Source organism: Urocitellus parryii, chromosome 13 (genome assembly GCF_045843805.1).
Source record: "Urocitellus parryii isolate mUroPar1 chromosome 13, mUroPar1.hap1, whole genome shotgun sequence".
Classification (NCBI taxonomy): Eukaryota; Metazoa; Chordata; class Mammalia; order Rodentia; family Sciuridae; genus Urocitellus; species Urocitellus parryii.
The window spans coordinates 59677080-59699052 of record NC_135543.1 but is presented as its reverse complement, the minus strand read 5'-3'; the positions used below and the strand labels follow the sequence as shown (position 1 = coordinate 59699052).

Here is a 21973-nt window from a genome sequence, read left to right as displayed (position 1 = left end):
CCCGAGGTTGAGGGTTGAGACCGACTGAGGTCTGGAACTCAGTGATGGGTTGTGGGTCAGTGGCCTTGGGACGAGCTGTGATCTGAAGGGGCCTTGGAAGAAAGAGCTCCGCGTTTCTGTCTTGGCAGGAGGACCGTTTCGCTCTTGCTGTGTGGCCCTAGGCAACCTGCTGACGAGTCGGCCTCAGTTTCTGCCCCCTCTCGTGGGGCTGGGGTGGATCCCAGGCCCTACACGTGTAAGAAGGTGCTCTGCTGTTGAGCTGTACCCCAGCCTGTTTCCTCATCTTGATCGTGAGACTTCTTCTCCGTGATGTAGCGGGGATTAAATGAGTTGGTACGTGTGAACTCTCAGGATGGGGCCTGGGACACGGCACAGTCAGGATGAGCCTGGCCCTCTGGGGAGCACAGCTGCCCAGGGCAGGCCCAGGCCTGGTCCTAGGGCTTTTCTCCCTGTGGTGGTGTGATCAAGTGGATAAGGGACAGTGCGGTGGGGGTAGGAGGAAGCTGCAGAGGAGGACTGGCCAGAGGGCCTGCTAGGTATGGCTGGACTGGGTGAGGAGTGACCCTGGCCCTGAACCAGGAGGTGGAGGTCCTTTAACACTGCAGAATTCCTGCTTAGTCTAGGGAACTCTGGTCTCTTTGGGCCTTTAATTGATTGGGTTCAACCCACCCATGGGAGCCTGCTTTATTCTGCCCATTGGAATGCTGATCTCATCTGAAAATACCTTTGCAGAAGCCCTGGGAATAGTAGTGTCTGACCAGGTATCTGGGCACCCTGTAGCCCAGTCAGGTTGGCACATCAAGTGAATCATCACACCACACTCACGTGTTTTCAGGGCACATCACAAGGGCCACGCCTGAGGAAGCAGCGACTTTCCAGACTGACAAAGCGGAGGTACAGTGCCCCCCTGGAGATACGGTGCCCCCACCTGGAGGTACCCTTTGGCTGAGCTATTCCACATGCTGGAAAGGAAGGAACCTAGACCTCAGGGCAACGTTCTAAGCTGCGCAAGCTGCTCCGCAGTGACAGCGTGAAGATTGCCCAGGGCCAGGAGCACAGGACCACGATGGTGTGCGGGCAGGAGCAGGGCCTCTGGCTGAACATGTTGGCCCTGGGTGTCTGGTGCTCCAGCCAAGGTGGGCCTCTCTTCTGGGCCTGGAATTCAGTCTTCAGCGACGGAAGGCCCGTGTTTTATGAGCTAAATGTTTACCGAGTGATGTTTGGAAGGAGACCCGGACCAGACCTGCCAAGTGCACACTGCATTAGTGAGTGGCTGAGGGCACCAGTGGACCCACAGCCCACACTGCCCATCGCCCCAGAGCAAGAAGGTCTTAACCTCCACGGCTGAGAGAGGTGTAGTCACTCCCCAGGGGTCACCATTGTCCCGCCCCTTCCCCGGGCTGGAGGGCAGGGCCCTGGGTGTGTGAAGTGCAGCCCTCCCGTGGAAGCGCCATTCTCTCCTTTCTCAGTGTAGGAAAGCTTAGGAAGCAAACCTTTCTTTCAGCATCCTGTTAGGTTTGGGGTTTTGTCTGAGGTGTCACGTTTTGTCAGATCCGTGTTCTTTCAGAACTGGCGTGGTGAGGTCTACATGCCAGTTGAAGGCGGTTTGTGTGGCAGGACCAGGATTGAACCCAGGACCTCGCATAGGCTGGGCAAGCGCTCTACTCTGAGCCACGCCCCAGCCCTTTTTTATTTTTTATTTGGAGACAGGGTCTTGCTACCTTGCTGAGCCACGGGGAGGTGATGGGGCAGAGGTGCTGCCTGCCGCGGCCTTCCTGAAGCTTACACACAGCGGGATGTTCTGACAGAGCAGAAATGAGCAACTGAGTTCTGAAAAGCCACGACAGAACGTTGCTCCTCAAGTCTCATGTCTCCTGCCTTCGCAGGCCTGTGGCCAGGCCCTGTCCCTCTGGTGGGCACTCCTGGGTTTCAGCAGCTGTCCCCAAGCCGCCCACTCACCCTGAGCACCTACCTCGCTGTCACGCAGGAGCCGAGTGTGATTTGGAAGCTTGGGGTTAGAGATGGCTCTGCAGATGCCCCTGTTGAAGGGTCTTCCTGGTTTGTCAGGGGGCGTGGCGTGCTGGCCTGGCCCGTGCAAGGCCCTGGTCCGTCCCCAGCATCGCCAAAAACAGTAAAAGAATGTGGTGTCTCCGGAGTCTGCAGCGTCTCGGCCACTAGTGTGGCCCTCAGAAAATCCCTGTCTGCTCATTCAGCGGACACTCACGGAGACCCTCCATGTCTGTCCTGCATGACTGCATGCCCACCTGTGGGCCGTGCACCCAAATGAGTAGACCCCAGGGATTCCTAGGTGACCGTGCTCTGGCAGCCCCTGGGCTGGCTCGTGCAGTGCTGAGGTCTTCCTCTGGACGAGCCAGGTTGGCAGGAGATGGCTTGTTGGGGGGGGACCCTTCAACTAAGTTGGAAAGGAGGACAGTAGGCCTGGAAGGGCTGGCGATGACCGTGGCCCTGGAAGGAGACTCTAGGGCGAAAGATGCCATGGGCAGGAGCATGAATGTGAGGTGTGGTGGGAGGTCATGGGGCCGGGTTGGAGGCTGATCCTCCGCCTGCCAGGCTCACAGGCATCAGCGACAGACGTCCGTCCAGTGAGTAGGAGGCAGGGTGCAGGTGGCTGTGCTTCCTGGGCCCCTCTCCTGGTTCTGAGGTGGTGGCATCTTCCTGCAGTGGCCATGGCTGCCCTGTCAGCGCCACACATCACAGACTGGTGGGGGGGGGGGAAGCAGGGGACATAGGAACTGACTGCAGTGTCCTCTGAGGGTGGGACTCAGCTTGCAGGTGTGGCCACTGTCCATCTGCTCTTGGGCAGCATTGAGCCCCTAGCCACACCCAGCAGCACAGGGGGCAGTGTGGACCCCCAGGCAACTCCACACCTGGCTACAACATGGGGGTTTTGTTCCCAATAGGGAAAAGGGGGGCCTGGGTAATCTGGGGTCAGTTCTCTCTACCACAAGGCCAAGTTGAAAGCTGTCTGCCTGCGAGGGCTGACTTCCCCTGCCCAGCAGGGACACTGCAGGGCAGCGTGTGTGCCGAGGTGTGGGAGCGCGTCATGGTGGGAGCTGGCGTGAGGGCCTGCAGCAGTTTCTGGCTGGCTCCAGAGGCAGGGCTCCCTGGTGAAGCCAGAAAATGTGGCTTTAGGCCTGTCGGGACTTTCTGTATATGTGTCGTGGTGCTGGGATGGAACCCAGGGGTGGCTCTACCACTGAGCCACATTTCCAGTCCTTTTTATTTTGTTTTGAGACAGGGTCTCACTAAGTTGCTTGAACTTTGGATCCTCCTTCCTCAGCCTCCAGAATTGCTGGGATGTTGGCGTGTGCCACTGCACCTGGCTACTTCAGAGTCTCTCATCCAGACAACAAGAAAGTCGACCACAGGGAGCAGACAGACGAAGGTTGTCAGTGTCCACGTTGACATGGTGGTGCAGGGACATGCGTGGCCCAGTCCACTCCTACTGTCTGACGTCTTTCATTCCTTCACCCCTTGACTTCTGTGCACCCCCTCCACACCAGGCGCAGCTCCGGGCTGCAAGGGGAAGAGCCCGCAGCAGAGTCAGTCTGCTGGTGGAAGCTTCCGGTGCAGGGAGAGAAGCACAGTCAGCCCCCCACTCATAGGAGGACTGCAGCTGGGGCAGGTGGAGACAGAAGGCCAGCACAGACAGAATCCCTGGTGCCCTGTGGGAGTGGGACGAGATGAAGGGCCAGAAGGGAGCAGACCTGGCGTGGGCGGGGGCCGTGGTGCCCAACGATGCCCGCAGTCCCTCCTCTGACGTCCTTGCAGTGGCCCTGCTCTCTCTGCCTCTCCTAGTGCTGCCCATCCCTCACGGAGCTAGGTGGGCATGGTTCCTCAACTCTTGGTTGCAAAAATAACAGTTGCTTATTATGGGATAGGTAGGATGTAGGCATCAGGAGGGAGGCTGGCACAGCTCTCTACAGTGGAGAGATCCATCTGTCTGAACCCTCAGGCCACCTTCCGTAGGGCAGCTGCTGATGGCCATGGAATATGTGCCTGTGGCTTTGTGACCGCTTCCTGAAAGGACACACAGTCCAGGTGAATTGCCTGACGCCTGCCTGCCAAGTGACCATCCCAGCTCCTGGGCACCCTCCTCCCTGGGTGAGGGCTGCTCCACCCACTGCACCCAAGTGTGCTCCCAACACTGGTGTCCAGCAGAGTCTGTCAGAAATGTTGCTCTCCAGCCAGGCACCGTGGTGCTCACTCCTGATCCCCACAACTTGGGAGCCTGAGGCAGGAGGATCACAAGTTCAAGGCCAGCCTTAGCAACTTAGCAAGAAGAGCCTGTCTCAAAAATAGTAAAGCGCTGGACAGGTAGCTCAGTAGTAGAGCTCCCCCGGGTTCAACCCTAGTACCTCAAAAAAAGAAATGTGGATCTCAGACCCCAACCCATTTCAACAAGATCCCAGAAGCTCTGGTGCCAAATCCACTCAGACCACATCCTCTGGTTAGGGGCCTTTCTGACTACACACATGCACACACACACACTCTGTCTGCAGAAGCAGGCCCCTCCCACACTGAATCGCATCACCATACAGGATGCCAGCTGCGTGCCAAAGAGCCTGTGTGGACCAGCCCAGAATTCAGGGTTCCTGGAGACCCGCAGAGGCTATGAGAGTGTGAACTTTATCATCAAAGGATTGTGGTGATGCTTTTGGAAAGAGACTGCCGTGTGCAAATTGGAGTGAGAAGGACAGGGTGCTGAGCAGGATGTTGCAATTGCCAGGTGTCAGAGGGTGGAGCTGAGGGGCGGAAGTGGTCCTTGGAATGTGGACTGTGTGCCTCTTGTACTTCCCATCACGTTCCAAATCCATTCTGTGCATCTGTTTAGCAACCAAGATTTGTACCTGTCAAGGCTCAGGTATGGGACCAGCCAGCACTAGGAGGGCCTGCTGGGTGCTGTGGCCCTGGGGCCCTTCAAGGTCCCATTTGCCTGCCTGCTCCTCTCTAAGGCCTCTGCTCCAGTGCAGTCATCCATACATGGCCTGACCCCAGAAGGGCTCAGGAGGTGTGTGCAGGTGGCACGGGGTGGGCCAGGTGCTTGAGGCTGGACAGTTGGTGCAGCTTTTGAAAGAAATAAAGGATTTTTGAGTGGCAGCTGGTAAGCAGAGATCTCCTCATTAGGTGTTCTGCCTTCCTCACGATGAGGGCAACATGCAGTTGTGGACAGACAGAAGTGGGGAAGAAAGGTCTGGCCGGAAGCGAGGTCGTGATTTAGTCCCAGCTAGAGCTGACCTTCCTGCAGGGGCTGGGGATGGAGTCACTGCCTCTGGGGCTTCCTGTTCAGGTCTCCTGTGGGTCCCAGGAGCCTTTGGGAGATTCTGCTGCCCCCCAGTACTCACCCCTGTATTTAGACAGGATGTGTTGGTGGCTGGATCCTTCGCCTGAGCCTCCCATCCCTCTGCATGTCTCTGTGAAGTGGGGACATGGACTAGTGCAGGATAGCTGAGAGGTGGCTCTGCCCCCATAGCTGCAGGCCCCTGCTCCTCAGTGTGCACACGGGTGGTGTGGACTCGGGAACATGTGGCATCCTGTTCGCTTCATCGAGAGAGCTGGACAGGGAAGGTTTCATTCAGGTCTCAGGGTAGAGTGCACAGGATTCTCAGGGCCACAGGTGTTCTCCACCCTCTTATTTTGGACAGGTCTGAGCTAACTTTCCTTTTTTGGAAACCACGTTTTTCCTTTCCTCCAAGGAAACCTTGTTTCACAGGTAGGAGAGACATGGAGAGGCAAGTCTGTCTTGTGAGAGGAGTCCTGGCTGGTGGCCCCAGGAGCCTGGGGATGCTGAGCCCCGAGGGGTCTGGGATAAGCGACCGGGTGGACCTGGCAGCACAGAGCTGGCCAGAGGGGCAGTGGTGGGGGAAGGGACGCGAGCTCTGGGTATGAGGTGCCACCTGCTGTTACATTCTCATTTCAGATCATCAGGAAAGCCTTGACGGAGGAGAAACGAGTCTCAACAAAAACATCAGCCGTGGATCTTGTGACAGAGACGGATCACCTCGTGGAAAATTTGATTATTTCTGAGTTGCGAAAGCGGTTTCCTTCCCACAGGTGAGCGTTTTCCTCGGGGGACACACCCGGCACACTCAGCCAGGCCCATCTGGAGGTGCTGCTGTCACTGCCCAGTGGACATGAAACCCCTGGCCGCAGTCTGTCCTGGGCCCTGCGGAGTAGGGGAGTGAGCCCACCTGTTTTCCTGCTTATCGCGGTAACCTCGTGTCCCCAGATCAAAGACAGAAGGTGCTACTCTTAAGCGCACATGCTTCACTCGGGAGGTGCCTGGCGCGTCCACTAAGCTACCCCTGTTTCCAGAGGCATGGCCAAGCCTGACCCAGAGAGTCCGGGAGCAGGGACATCCCTGGCAGCTGTGCCTACCCTGCCTCCAAAGGAGGACGGGACACGGCAGACGTCAGCCACACAGGACCCGGTTCCATCGCCAGTATATAGTGACACGGGTTCCCCTCACCCAGACCAAAGCACATGGGGACACGGGCGCTCTGTCCCCCAGGTCTTTGTAAGGACACAGTTCTCATGATGGCTAAAGAATTTAGCCAGAGTTTGCTTGTATTCTTTGAGAGGAAGGTACTGCAGCCACCAGCCAGCTACGTCTAGGACTGTATCAGTGTCACCCTGGAGGTTGCTGCGGCCTCAGTCGTGTGTCAGACGGGACGGCAAGGGCCAGCTCCTCCATCCAGGAAGAGGTGTCGCCAGCAGGGCTGGCATGGGTAGGGCCTCGTGAGGTCGCCCCCGGGGTGCCAGGCGGTGTAGCAGGTGCTGCAGGTTTGCTGTGCGGTCCTGGAAACGTGGGAGCCCGCCAGGTGAGCCCCGGGAGTCCGCCATCGGTCTGCGCGAGCATGCGTTGCTGTGCACGCAGGTGGACATGCGTCTCCATCCGCGGGGCCCCTGGACGCTGAAGCCCCTCCGAGTGGAGGATGGTAGAGAGGGCGTGTGGGGCTCCCCGGAAGTGTCTCCATCAGACTCACCCAGCCTCGGTCGGGGTGAGTCGGATGCCTTCACTTGTCCAGGAACTGTGGGTCCCAAAGTGCAGTCCGTGGTCAGCACTGCCCCGTACCTCCAAGGTCCCTTGCCACACCCTTCTTCCTGGGCTCTGAGGGCCAGTGCTGATGCTCAGTTTATTTCAAAAATTCAAATTAAGGGGCTGGGGATGTGGCTCAAGCGGTAGCGCGCTCGCCTGGCATGCGTGCGGCCCGGGTTCGATCCTCAGCACCACATACCAACAAAGATGTTGTGTCCGCCGAAAACTAAAAAATAAATATTAAAAATTCTCTCTCTCTCTCTCTCTCTCTCTCTCTCTCTCTCTCAAAAAAAAAGAAAAAGAAAAAAATTCAAATTAAGTAAAATGATTTTTAGCATATCTAAGAGGTTTTTTGTTTATTTTGTTTTGTTTTTGTACCAGGGATTGAACCCATGGGTACTCAGCCTCATCCCCATTCCTTTTTATTTTTTATTTTAAGACAGGTCTCACTGAGTTGCTTAGGGCCTTGCTAAATTATAGACTGGCGCTGGCTTTAAATTTTCGATCCTCCTACCTCAGCGTCCCTAGTCACTGGGATTACAGGCGTGTGCCACAGCACCACAAGATTTTTATTATTTATTTATTTATTAATATTTATTTTTTAGTTCTCGGGGGACACAACATCTTTGTTGGTATGTGGTGCTGAGGATCGAACCCGGGCTGCACGCATGCCAGGCCAGTGCCCTACGCTTGAGCCACATCCCCAGCCCTTTTTTTTTTAAAAAAAAAAAAAAACCGGGGTTAAGACATGGTGCTCTACTACTGAGCTATGTCCTCAGCTCTTTTGTTTTTATTTTGAGACACGGTCTCACAGAGTTGTTGAGCCTGGCTTTGAACTTGCTATCCTGCCTCAGCCTCGCAAGTTGCTGGGATTACAGGCATGTTCCACTGAACCCTATAACTACGATTTTCTTTTAAATACCAGAGTAGCTGGGTATGGTGACACATGCCTGTAATCCCTGTGACTCAGGAGGCTGAGGTAGGAGGATCTGGAGTTTGAGGCAATCTGAGCAACTTAATGAGACCCTGTCTCAAAATGAAAAATAAAAATTGCTGAGGGTATAACTCAGTGGTACAGCACTGCCAGGTTCAATCCCACATAGTACAAACAAAAACAACAATAAAAATAACAAAATGCGAATTGAATTGTTTTAGACCATAGGCCAGTTGATATATTTGCAATGAGGGAAAAATGCATATTATAAGTAAGGTGTTGTTATTTTTCTGCTTTCAAGAACTTAAATAACATCCCTGAAGCAATATGGTAGTGTAAGGTTGCCTGTCATCCTTTCTTAGGAAGGACTGGCAGTCTGAGCTTTGATCCTTCCTCATTTCTAGTCTTTTGTGAAACATTATTGAAGATTTATTGCAACTTTCTTGTTTTTAATAAAATAAAAGAGAACCTGGAGGTTCCTGGAAGTTTTATCATTTTATTTGACTCATCTGTGAAATTTTGAAATCTTGGGTCCCTGACCTGGAAGACGAGTGCACACCCACTCAGAGAACAAGAAGGTTCCAACTCGCCTGTGCCGTCAGCCCCAGCAGCTCCGACCAGTCACTGCGCTTCTCAGGGCCCTGAATTCCTCACCTGTGAAGGAGGAACTGACCCAGGTTGTCCCTGAGGTGCGGTGGCACCCTTTGACACACCATGGTGATGGCAGAGGTAAGCCTGCAGAGCACAGCCAGGAAGCAGCTGGGTCTCTGGAGATACCGGTGACATTGACCTCGCTAGCAAATCTCAGGCTCGCCCTGGCTTTGTTGGGACCCCTGAGCCTGCTTTTGGTCTGTGATTTGGGGTGAGAGCCAAGCATGGCTGCTTTGCAGACATACTTTTTGTGGGTTGGGCTTTTTGTTCTTTTTCAGGACTGGGATTGAACCCAGGGCCTGGTGCTTGCTGTGCAAGTGTAGCTCCTTTGAGATATCCGGTAGCCACGTGGACCTGTTACTGGTGATAACACTGCTGTAACCGTGACATCGTCCCCTCCTGAGAGCTGGTCCAAAGTCACCAGGTAGGTGGCTCAAGTGGAGGAAGAAAATGGAGGCTCAGACTGCCCTGCCTGGCCAGCACCTTCTTTGCCTCTTGCAGGGGCATGCACCCTGAGCTCTGCAGAGTCCCAGCACAGTGCCATGTCCACTGAAGGCACGTGTCAGGCAGAACGACTGATAGTCCTCCACATGGAGAAGACGGATCCCCACCACCAGCACCTGGACGTCACTTCCTGTCGTTCCCATATGCTCTACCCTGGGCTCTCATGTTATCCCTGGGTCAGAGCAGAACCAGGCTGCAGCTTGAGAAGATGTGGTTGAGGAGCATCGGTTAGCTCTGCAGTGGATGGAGACCATGCTGACCCTCCTGTCACAGAGGGACACTCTTGAGAAGCCAGGGAACAAGACACTCTTAGAAGCACTCGGCTGTCAAAATCACAAGGAAGGTTTTGTTATGACTATTGGAAAAAGCAGGCCAGTATTTAAACTGGGCTGCAGCAATTGTGGCTGTAATTGTAACCAGCCTTCCAACGCTGCTTGGTGCTCCTCTCCTGTCTGTCAGACGGGCTTTCCAGAGGGTCTCTGAGCTCCCTAAGTGAAGTCATGTGCATTGGTTCTGTTACATGGAGGTCCTGGCGGCTTCTAAGAAGGTGTCTCATGTCACACATCTTTCGAGAGCAGACTCTCCCAAGTCCTGCAGAGAGTGGTAGAACGTTTTTTCCCATCCATAGACATTTGCTTTTATGAAGAAAGTCAGGGTTAAGTAAATAAAATTCCACTTCTTCCCGCACCTGCTGTGGCTGCCATGGAAGTATTCTGGTGCCTTCAGAGACGGGATGCAGCCATTGTTGCTATCAGCACTAGGAGCCGAAGCCAGGCTGCTGCACCCCTCCTGGGAGGCCAGTAGGGAGGCGAGGGGGCTTACGAGTAGAGTGGACAACAGGTGAGCAGAGGGGGACTTGAGGGCTGAATGATTGACTCCTGGAAAAGCCCAGGGCTCAGGTGGGTACCTCTAGTGCTCCATCAAGTGCAGAGTGGAGCATGGTTAGCAGGCGTGCAGTGGGCCCCGGCTGGGGTTCTGTACATGGGCTTGCAAGGGGACAGACAGGCCTCCTGGTGTCCTGAGATGTGCAGGGTGCCCAGGGCTGCCCAGGCAGTCCGATGCAGGGCAGACACTGTTGTACGTAGACACGCACACCCTCCTTCAGGGGCCAGCAGTTTCCTCTCCAGTCTCCTACTTGAGATCAACTTGGAAAGAAAAAGAAGCCGGCACCCTCCCACTTCCTGGGAACTTGTGTATGTGAGTCTTTCCTGCTCCCTCTTCTCTTGAGCCATGTCTCTGTTGCTTTTGTCACCCTCCGTCACCCTTGTGCCCAGTTTAAGCTTTAGCATTCACTCCTTGTGTGTGTGTTTTTAGGGTGTGGACCGTTTTCTTTATAATCATAATTATAAGCCACTCCAGGAAAGGGAAATCACGCAGCAGCAGCAGCAGGAGTCTTTGGCTGAGGGAGGTGGCAGAGTGGATGCCACCTACACAGTCCCTGCCTGAGATCCTTCTCAGCTCTGCTCCTGCCTGTTCCCTTCGCTCAGGCATGCAGGCTCCTGCACCAGCCCCACCCTGCCATCGTTCCATCTAGACCTGTCTGGGGATACCAGTCCCTGGCCATGGGCTCTGGTGGGTGCACCCACACCTGGGCCAGAGGCAGTGGCAGGATGGGAGGGCTCACCTCCCAGGTAGAGGGGCATGTGATGCCCACAGGAAGCTCGGAGCCCGAGCCCCAGGGGAAGACCATGCCAGCTGTGTTACCTAGCTTGGTGTTCATGTCCCCATGCCTTGCCTGCTCACTGCGGATTTCCCCAGAGGCCCAGAGGGATGGTGGACACAGCCAGCTGAGGTGACGTGTGTGTCCACGGGTTACTGTCAGATGCTCTATACAAAGGGGGCCAGGGTGCAGTGTGTACAGAGCATGAACTTGGTGCCTGTGAAAGGGTGATGCCAGCCCTGGAGCTGCAGGGGCCTGGAACGTTGCAGTGTGTGTGAACAGAAGTGATGTGAGAACACAGGCAGGTTGCCCTTGTCTCAGGCGCTGCCGCTGAGCACAGCCCTGGCAGACGCGGGCTCTGTTGGCATTACTTACTGTGACAGTTGCTGTGTCTACCGAGCACTTGAAACGCTGCTGGTGAGAACTGAATTAAAGAATGGAATTTTTTTTTTTTTTTAAGTGGTGCTTCATACCTGGTAAGTAAGTGCTCTACCAGGAGCCACATCCCAGCCCTTTAGTTTTAATTTAAATTCAAACAGCCCCCTGTGGTGAATGACTGAGGACTGGGTGGAGCAGCCACTACAATGGCATCCTGTGCATCTTGTCTGCAAGCTCACTGTGGCCAGACCTTAGGGCACAGGTTCCTTGGGGAAAGTGACTTCCTCCAGAGCCCAGTAGCCTGCTGGGTAGAGCGCCAGATGCCAGCAGTCCATGAGAAGCTTCTTACTCCTTTTCTCTCTTTGTAAAAATGTTTTGTCGGCAGTGCTCTTTCTCTGATGGTGAGGTGGACAAGGCCTGAGAACCTACTAGAAAACAGCAGGGCTCTGCATTTCCATACAGACCCAGTGTGTGCTGGTTCCTGCCTTGACCACAGCCTGGCACCAGGGCCCCGCCCTCAGCGCACTTGGACAGTCTGGACATGCCCCTGCATGCCCAGTGCCAGGCTGCCTCGTGTGCAGCGGGACACCTCTGGGAGCTTCAGCAAGTGCCAGAGGCTGTGCCGTGAGGCAGACCCCTGCTGGAGGAAGGTCACCGCGGGGAGGGTGGACAGAGGGGAGCAGGAAGGGTGAGGACTTCTCAGTGTCTGGACCGAGCAGCTGGGTGCCATTGGAGAAAGCTGAGTTTCTTTTGGTGTCCGTTGACCCTGAGGTCTCGATTTTCCTGTTGGGTTCCTTCCCTTGTGAGGACAGCTTAGGGGCCTCATTGACAGAGGGTCTCAGTACCCTGGCCCACTGCAGGAGGCTGGAGCAGGCGGCCATGTCCCTGAAGAAGGAGTATTGGAGGGCATTTGGAGTAGGGGGACCTTGCTGGGCACCTCATGACAGCAGGCAACAGGTGTCCTGGTAACCGCACCCTTGCCAGCTTCACTTGCTTTCTGGAGGCCAGGGAGGGGAGAGTGGGGAAGGTATCTGGGTGAGCCAGGAGGTGCAGGCCTGCAGAGCTGGATGGCAAGGACGGTTGTCACCTGTGCCCCAAGGCACAGCAATGCCAGAAGGAAAGCGGCAGCTGGAGGCCTGGGCCCGGCCCTGCAGGCCAGCACCTCTCGGTCTCCCATCTCCCTCACAGGCCTGCTCTTTCTAGACTCAAGTGAACACAGTTGAGCGTCTGCTGTGGGAGGCCTGACGCCAGGTCCTCACTGTCAGCAGGTCTGCTGGGCTCTTGACAGCTCCCCTGCTGAGGTCAGTCTGGTGGTGTCTGGTGTGTGATTTGCAGCACTGGGCCCTGAACACAAGCTCTGCCACTGAGCCTCACCCCCTGACCCTCACCCCAGCCCTGTTGCTCTCAGTCCCACTGAGTCAGCAACTGACCGGTCTTTTAAAGGCTCTGCCTCCATTTGACCCTGAAAAACCCTCATGAAATCGAATAAGCCCTCTTTCTTCTAACAGAACTGGAAGCAGTCTGACGCCTGTCACTTGGCCTTTTTGGCATATTTTCTCAGGCTGTGCTCCCCAACCGCAGGTTCATTGCAGAAGAAGCCACAGCCTCTGGGGCCAAGTGTGTGCTCACCCCGAGCCCGACGTGGATCATCGACCCCATCGACGGCACCTGCAACTTCGTGCACAGGTGAGTGTGGCTGGGAGCACCCCGACAGGGCTCTGCTTCCTCGGAGGGCCTGTCTTCAGTAGCAGGCTTTTGAAGTCGGGGTATGTGGACAGAGCTACGAGGGTTCATAGTCTCATAAAGGTTATTATCAAACCCTGAAAAACTTAAAAAGGTTTTCCATTTGTGAGACACTTACAGAATATAGGTAAGGAATTCTTGTTTTTAAAATGTTGTGTTTGAATCAAAAGGAGCTCAGTAGAGGAAAGGGAGGTGGGAGGGGAAGTGCTGGGAATGGTACTGGCTGGCTAAATTATATTATTATATTGTGTGTATGTACAGATGGGTACTACAAATCCTATCTTATGCACAACTATAGTGCACCAATAAAAAATGTGGAAAAAAAGTGTTTGCCAGGTATAGTGGTACACACTTGTAATACCAGTGCCTCAGGAGGCCAAGGCAGAGGATCTCAAATTCAAGGCCAGCCTCAGCAACTTGGCAAGACCCTGTCTCATAATAAAAATGGGAATATAGCTCAGTGTTAGAGCGCTTGCCTAGCATGTCTGAGGCCCCGGATTTAATTCCCAGTACTAAAAAAAATAAAAGTTTTATTTAATGTTGGCTGGCTTTACGAAGTGCCACTTAAAAGCAGGTGGGTAGAAGACAGAGCCACCCAGCAACTTCCAAGCTGAGGTGCAGAGAGTGGCATACGCTGACAAGATTTGAGTCACCTTCAGGACAGGAGCAGAGCTCAGGTTACAGAAAGCAGGAGATTCTGGGAGGTTGGGAGCCCAGGGGAGGTGGGGCAGGGAACAGAGCTGTAGGACTGGGGAGGTGACAGGTGCAACCTTGGGAGCTCCCTGACGTGGCGGTTGTGGGCCCCGTGCTGCTTATCAGGGTCAGTACAAGTGGCCAATGACCCAATGTCATGGAGCGTGATGTGGCTTCTGCAGAGGGCCGGTCTCCCACTGGGTGGTGCCTGGAGCCCCTGGAGAGACTCCCGTTCCACAGGTTGGGTCAGTCCTGAGCTCACGGGCCATACCTGGGCTCTGGGCCACAGTTGGGCTCTGTTGGAAGCATGGGCAGAGCCAGGCCACGGGGCGCCTGGCTACTGGTGCTACCCCAGGTTGCCACCACAGTGTTTATACGTAACATCCCTCTGAACACCATGGCAAGCATGACTGCTTTCCAGATGAGGTTATCTCCAGAGCTCAGTCACCCAGACAGGGTCACCCTTTCCTGTCCATGGAGTCATGCTGCCTGGTGCCATTGGGCTGTCATATCAACTCAAGCGTGGCCCCTGCAAGAGTCCCTACCTTGGTGTCGCACCCAGCAGAGCCTCGTGAGTCCTGTCCAGCTTGTCAATCAAGGTGCTTGTGAGGGATGCAGTGGCTAAGCCCTGTCTGTAGTGAGGGGTGGACCCTGGTGGCCCCGTGCTCTCCAGGGCTTCCCTCTGCATCCTGCAGGGGGACCTGGGGCCAGAGAGGCAGCTGAAAAGAGGCTCTCATGTTGATCTGGCAATTCCAGAACCCCAGGACCGTAGCTGGAGCAGTCATAGTGACCAGGTAGAGGCCAGCATGGCCTTTTAGTCAGGCAGCAGGAGGAGTTGCTCATGTGTACCTGCAAGTTTGTACTGGCCTTTCCCTACTCCTTCTATGTCTAAGCTCTGGGAACTCCAACATCAAGGAGGGATTATCTGAGCAGCAGCAACAGAATCACCAAGTAAGACTGCAGACGCACTGTGACAGAAATGTCCCTCTACCTCTGTGGCTCACCCACCATGTACTGAGGGGGGACACAGTCAGAGTGTTACTGGTATTAAAAAGTAGCCTGTGGCCTCCTCGTGGAGGCCGCCACCTAGGGCCCATGATGTCACCTCCTGGGACCTCTGCACCTCACTGGGAATGGGGGCTGGCCGTTGGGAGGTCTCTGCTTCCCTTTAGGTCCCTGAGAACCAGAGGCTGATTATTCAAGGCCTGGTGGCTGATTGTTCAGAGGGCCGCTGGCTCGCCTGCTTCATGACAATCTCCTCCAAGGTCAGCTGTCCTACAACATGGCCAGCTAAATCCGTTTTTCTTGGCAGCAGTTAGTGAAATTGTGAGAAGTTGTTTTTAAAAACCTAAGTCCAGCCAGAGTGTGGAGAGGGCCCGTATGCAGGGGAGCCGCCTGGCCCTGGGGCTTCAGCACCTGGGGCTGGTGCTCCCGATGGGTGTGTAAACCCTCTGTTTTCTCTGTAGGTTCCCCACTGTGGCCGTCAGCATCGGGTTTGCCGTCCACCAAGAGGTACGAGGCCCCAGCCCTGGTCTCCACTTCTGCAGTCCTGCCTCTTGCCGTGTGCCTCAGTCGTGACTAGTGAATCCAAGTGTGTGTGTCCAAACCTCAGGAAAGAAGCGAGCACTGACCATGGCGGTGGGTGCATTTGGGTCTCTGTATCCCTCACCGCTGCAGGTGGCCGGCCCATGCTTCCACCCAGGTCCTTTTGTGGAAGGAAATATTCTGAAGCAGATGATCCAAGCGAGTGTCTGTTTGACCCCCCAGAGCGTGTGACCTAGTCACAAGCCAAGAGGAGCTCCTATTTTTGGATAAGGTTTTGGATCTCAGTATTCTGTTACTTCTTCCTTCTCTTCCCCTGGCTACTAGTATGAGAGCGTGGCTCTTTCAGGGTTCCCAGAGACCTTCTGAACTAAGCAGTGTCAGGAGACCTGCCGGAGAGGCCTGGGTCGCACTTCAGCCTTTGGTAACCGGTTCAGGCGGCAGCTGTGGGAGCCTTCCTTTCCGGTAGTTAATTGTCTGAACAGCGCTGGGAACCAAAGCCTTTTCCTCATCTCCTGTTAGAAGGTGTTCTCAGTGTCAACACGGCTGCCCAGCTCAGAAACAGAAGTTTGCACACACCTCGGACACCTAAGTTGGAGATCCCGTGAGGATTTGAATGGGGGAATTGAACAGTTCCCGGGTTTCTCTGGTCAGTGTCATCACTGAGACCAGCGAATGTGGAGGCCTAGCAGCACCACAAGGGTTAGGGCTCATGGCCTCCAGGTTTCCAGCAGGTTGAGAGCAGGCTGCTGGAAGGAGGTCACGTCCAGGAGGATGACCAGGTCCTCTGCCCGTCTAGGTCTGCTGGTTGGTCCTGTGTCCCTGTGGACAGCAGGAGGTGCCTGCTGGTAGTGATAGCTCCTGAGAAGGGGAACCGCTCCTCCATTCCTGAGCATGCCAGGACATTTCCCTGGGTCTTGGGGCCTGCCACAGGCTGGTCTCCACCAGCACCTTTTGAGGCTTACCCTGTTAAAGCCAGTGCAGGAGGCTGGGCAGGAAGGGTCACTGGGAAGCTGCAAGCTGTCTGCAGGCACTAGCTGACTGGTCCCTTTTGCTGTAGGGTGGGACCCTTCCATGTGGTTGAATCACCCCAGTGCCAGCCAAGACCATCCTCAGGCATCTGATCTGGAGCTTTCCATGTTCCAGAGAGATGTGAATGTGGCTCACCCTAGACCGAGTGTGTGTGTATGTGTGTGTGTGTACCTGTGTGTGTGTTGGGGGGGGGTGTTGACCCATATGCTGACTGCAGGCAGAGGGAGGAGACAGGTGTGTGGGGTCCCATCGCGGGCCACACTGGCCTCTCCTCTGTGCCATTTCTTGCTGGGAGGCTGTTGGTCCTCACTTTAAGGATGCTGCTGCTATTTGTGTTCTGCCCGCTCAAGGACGGGTCCCTCTGGACAGTGACTTGTCTTTCTGTGGCTGCCCTGGCCTCTGTGTTCTGTTGGCTCCATGGGAGTGTTCATGATTTTTCATGCATCAGCCACCTGGAGAGTTTCTGATGGTGTTTGATTAGAGTCACGGGTAGCGTTTTCCCCCCAGGAAAAAAGGCCTTTCTAGCCAGACCAGTGGCATGCTCCTGTAGTCCCAGCGACTCGGGAGGCTGAGGCGGCAGGGTGGCTGAGTCCAGGTTGGGCAACATAGCAAGACACTGTCTCCAGAACAAAAAAGGCCTTTGTAGAGAAAGAAGACTGCTCAATAAGCATTGGTTATTAATGCTCGGTTATGATAATTTTAATGTAGATTCATTATTTTTTAATTATTTTTTTGGCAGCATTGAGGATTGAACCCAGGGTGCTCTACCACTGAGCTACATCTCCAGCCCTTTTATTTTATATTTTGAAACAAGGCCTTGCTAAGTTGCTGAGGTCTTGAACTTGTGATCCTCCTGCCTCAGCCTCCTCAGTCACTGGGATTGCAGGTGTGCGCCCCCACGCCCAGCCTATCGTAACATATTTTTAAGTGTAATTATTAAGAGAAGAGATACCTTTTTGCATCCAGGTCTGGTTTGAACTCCAGGTGCTGTTCTTCTCCTTTCCCTTGAGAAAGGTGACTCCTGTCCCCTCGCCGTTGCACTAGACTGAGCTCTAGAGCTGTCTTCGTCCTTGGATCACTCTGACCTCCCAAGCCCTCATGTGCTTTCTTCCCACCCCTGCACCCTGCAGCTGGAGTTCGGCGTGATCTACCACTGCACAGAGGAGCGACTGTACACGGGCCAGAGGGGCCGGGGCGCCTTCTGCAATGGCCAGCAGCTCACGGTCTCCAGGGAGACAGGTAGGCTTCGTGCTACTCGCCTCTAGCTTCTCCTGGAAAGTGCCCAAAGCCACCGTCATGTGACAGGGTGCAGATCTCCTGTTGAGAGCTCCACCTCCCTAGGGACATTGTGTTCCTGATGGAACTGGAAATGGAGCCTGTTCTGTGTCTCAAGGTTTGCTGGTGTGGCCAGGAAATTTAATAGTCTGTCTTGTGCTCAGATCTGTTATCTTTAAGACTAAAAGAAGCCCAGTGGCTGCTTCCCAGTTGGTCTCTGGGACTGGGTGAGGGGTTGGGGCCCAGGGAAGTAGAGCATCCAGACATGCCTGATGGTCCTCAGGTCCTGCCGTGTCCCCAGAGGCCTGCTGTGGCTCCCTGGGTGTGGAACAGTAGCCGTGGTGTGGAAAGCAGGTCCACGTCTCTGGGAAGGTGACCACCAGGGGGACGAGTTGTATGGGTCAGCATGTTGCCGAGAACCTTAGACCTCCACTGTGACGTGACTCGCTCTTGTTACTTAAAGCAGAACCTTGGGGACCCCCCAGTGGGGTCCCTGCAGAAAGGGCTACCAGCCCCTTAAGCCACCTACCGCTGCGTGGCCCGCCTGCCCTTCACAGCCAGTTCAGGTCTCCAGGCCTCTCCAGTCACACGTCAGTCACACCAGGGACGCTTCACTGCACATAGAACAGTCTGTAGGGGACACAATGATGCCAGGCAGAGGAAAGGGTTAGGAAGAGAAGCAACTAGATGAGAAAAAGGCTTTGGTTAACGTGTGTGAGTGTGTGTGTGTGTGTGTGTGTGTGTGTGTGTGTGTGTACACATATATATACATATATTTTGTTTTATTTGGGGGAGGCACCAGGGATTGAACTCAGGGGCCCTTGAACACTGAGCCACATCCCTGGCCCTATAGACTTATTTTGTATTTTATTTAGAGGCAGGGTCTCACTGAGTTGCTTAGCTCCTCACTTTTACTGAGTCTGGCTTTGAACTTGTGATCCTCCTCCCTCAGCTCCCGAGCTGCTGGGATGTACATCTATATTTATCACAATTATTCATATATTAGTTGTGTAAGTTGATGGTTCTCAGTGTGACATTTTCGTATGTTAACCACTGTGCTTTGATCATGTCACCCTTTCTTCTGCCCTCCCTTACCATCCCCTTCCCTAAAAGCCCCTCTGGGAAGACCAAAAGATCCTGTGTGGTGGCACGTGCCTGTAATTCCAATGGCTCGGGAGGCTGAGGCAGGAGGATCACAAGTTCAAAGCCAGCCTCAGCAATTTAGCAAGATCTTGTCTTAGAATTTAAAAAGGGAGTAGGGCTGGAGATGTAATTCAGTGGCAAAGAAATTGCATGCCTGAGGCTCTGGGTTCAATCCCCAGTGACTGACTCACTCACTCTCTCTCTCTCTCTCTCTCACACACACACACACACACACACACACACACTTCTGAATATTCCTGTGACAGTGTTTGAAAAGGTGGTGGGGGTATAGCTCAGTGGTAGAGCAGTCACGCAGCATGCAGGAGGCCCTGGGTCCTAGCCATAGTCTCTCTCTCTCTCTCTCTCTCTCTCTCTCTCTCACACACACACACACACACACACACACACACACACAGTAGCAAGCACAGCTCCTGCTCATGCCTAACTTCCATGTTTCAGAGGCTGGACATTCAGAGACTGGGTCTCCCAGCCCCAACTGCTGGTTTCCACTTGCTGACTCTGGCCTCAGTCAGAAAGCACAGTGGTCTCCCTTCTGAGGTCTGCCTGCCTCCCTTACAGCCTCCCTTCTGTGCCCATTGCTGGCCTCTCTTCAGACTTCCTTCCTTCACACCCTTTGCCTCTACTTTTCCTCCGTCTCCTTCCCTGGCTGACACCTGTGTGCCTAGGGGGCCTCAGAGGTGACTGTGGGTGGGGGCAGGGTGAGCAGGGGTACAGCTGCCTGCTGGCTGCTCCCTGCTGGGCAAGGATTGTCCCTCTCCTGTGTGACGGCCTTGGCGGTTGCCACAGATGCCCCCAGGTCTTGTATAGGCCCAGGGCAGAAGGAGGGGACAGCCTCAGAGGGGGCCCCTACAGGACCAGCTGGCCCGTCTGTGCCCCCCGACTCCAGGGCAGACCCGGGCAGCTGCAACCTTTCTCTGCCTCTCCTCCTGGAGTGTTTTGCTGGACTGTGTCCAGAGCGCTGGCATTAATTTCAGCTGTGCACACAGGTGGCACCCGCTCGGGCCTCACTGCAGCTCAGTGGCCAGGAAGGTGGCCAGGAAGCGTGTTAACATGTGTGGGTGAACTTTGCTCTACATTTCATCTGATTACAGCACTAACCTCTGCCCACACTTGCCTACTTCCTGGCGAGCCGCCCACATCTCTCAGTCCCGTCCTGACTGCACGTCCTGGGGGCTTTCAGATCCAAGCCCTGGCTCCCCTGAGTGGCCCCAGGGCTGCACATGGTCCGGTTTCCACTGTACTCAGCCTGCAGTCACCTGGTAACAGCAGAGGGGACAGCTGCTGTCCCCACAGAGGTCCTTGCTCACACAGGAATCTCTGAATCACTTGCCTGCCAAAGCTCACTTGTGAACTATAAAGTCCAGTGTGTCACTTTCGGCCCTGGCCTCCGTCTCCCCAGCAGGATGCAGTGACTCCTGGGCAGCACGCTTGTCAGGCTCCATGCAGACCTGGCCTCAGGTCCTGACTCTGCTCCTGCTGAGCTGGGCCTGGGGCGAGTCAGGTGACCTAGCACCTCAGTCCTCCTGCTGAAGGTGCAGATGCCCAGGGAGGAGTGGTGACCGCGAGGACGGAATCCAGCTAGGCACAGAAGCACCCAGGAGTGCTGCAGGGTGGTGCACGCCTGTCGTCCCAGCAGCTGGGGGTGGGGGCTGAGGCAGGAGGGTCACAAGGCCAGCCCTGGGGGTCTAGCTCAGTGGTAGAGCACCCCTGGGTTTAATCCTCAGTAACCGTGAAAACAAAACTGAAAAACCACCCAGCACAGGACTTGCATAGCATTCCAGACAAGAGCTGCTGCCAAATAAGGACCTGAACCTCTCCCAAGACCATCAGCTGCGCCCTGGGTAGAATTAGACACACACACACACACACACACACACACACACACACACACAACACACCGCTCACCTGTCTGCTCTTCTGCCCTCCCCTCCACCTTTCTGGAATGTCTTCAGTCTCCAGATTTAAAAACAAAATGGCACCAGTGGAGTTCAAGAGTTGGACACAGGGGCTGGGGATGTGGCTCAAGCGGTAGCGCGCTCGCCTGGAATGCGTGCGGCCCGGGTTCGATCCTCAGCACCACATACCAACAAAGATGTTGTGTCCGCCGAGAACTAAAAAATAAATATTTAAAAAAAAAAAAAAAAAAAAAAGAGTTGGACACAGGCTAGCATTTTACTAGCAGCTTCTCCTTCCAGCTCCACCCCACTGAGTCGCAGAGGTGTACACAGGAGATAGGAAAGCACAGCTCAGAACCGCCCCGCATCTTTATCCCCAGCCCTGCCCCACCACAGCCCTGCCCCACCACAGCTCGGCACTCCCTGACCCCCGAGTGTCCAGCGCCCCCTCGCCAGGGCCTTAGAGGATCTCTGAAGCACACTGACTGCTCTCTGCAGTCCACTGGCAGAGCCAGGGGGGCTGAGTGGGGGAGCTCTTGTCCAGCACACACGGGGCCCTGGGTCCCCAGCTGTCAACAGCAGAGGCATGCTAGCATCCCTCCCTGCCAGAAATGAGTCATTGTTAAAATTGTTTACGGTCCTGACAGGGTTTAAATGTTAAACTTAACTCCTCTCTCCTGCCATGCTGACCCCCAGCTCGTAGGGACACTAGGGCGATAAAATTAATAACATTACACCCCCATGGTACACATGTGTGTTTCAGAATAACAGTGCTAGCCCTGCTGTGGATGAATGGTTATCGAAATATTTTTGGGTTTGTCACTTTGCTTTGTCCTCTGTCCTCCACGGATCTACCGGGAGGATGCAGTCGGGTCTCTGTGGGAATTGCTGAGGCAATCCTCTGGGAGCCCTTGAGTTCATCCACCAATTGAGCAAAATTGTAAACCCCCCACCCACCCACCCCGCAAAAAAATTCAAGCTTTTAAGTGAAATTGGAATTTGGGAAAACTTGTGTCTACCACCTTGAGCAGGACACCTTCTCAACAGTTAAAGGCTTCCAAGAAGAGAGGTAAAATGAATGAATGTGACATTTTTAGCATTTAATGGTGAAGTATGTCAACATTTGGAAGAATTGATAATCTCAATGAACCCATTTTCCAAATGACCAATGTGTGATGTTACAGCAAGATCATTCCTGGGCCAGAGACCCCACTTACAGTACCAGGCAAGGCTGGATCTGGCTGGGTGGCAGAGCCCTTGCAGGCCCTGCGATCCTTCTGCAGCATAGCCACCCGTACACCACCACCACCAAACCCCAAAAAGACAAGTACAAGGCAGCCCAAAGGATGTCACCGTAACTAGGTGCCAAGACGTCCACTGTGTGCACATCTGTGATCCCAGCTATTTGGGAAGCTAAGGCAGGGGGACTGCAAGTTCAAGGC

The 21973-nt window shown here is 54.6% G+C and overlaps 1 protein-coding gene and 1 long non-coding RNA gene across 2 annotated transcripts in view; one reads left to right on the top strand and one right to left on the bottom strand.

Moving 5' to 3' along the window:
- Impa2 (inositol monophosphatase 2) overlaps positions 1-21973 on the top strand; it is a 41582-nt gene that overhangs the window by 8546 nt on the left and 11063 nt on the right. Inside the window, exons 2-5 of the mRNA XM_026379196.2 lie at positions 5942-6075; positions 12769-12873; positions 15090-15135; positions 17328-17436. Of these exons, the coding sequence (XP_026234981.1) occupies positions 5942-6075; positions 12769-12873; positions 15090-15135; positions 17328-17436 (394 nt within the window). The remainder of the gene's footprint in view (positions 1-5941; positions 6076-12768; positions 12874-15089; positions 15136-17327; positions 17437-21973) is intronic.
- Positions 1155-17319, bottom strand: LOC144250022 (uncharacterized). Its single transcript, XR_013342384.1, has 3 exons — positions 17150-17319; positions 1973-4041; positions 1155-1243 (listed from the first exon to the last, which is right to left on the bottom strand). It is a non-coding gene; the product is annotated as an uncharacterized LOC144250022 (long non-coding RNA).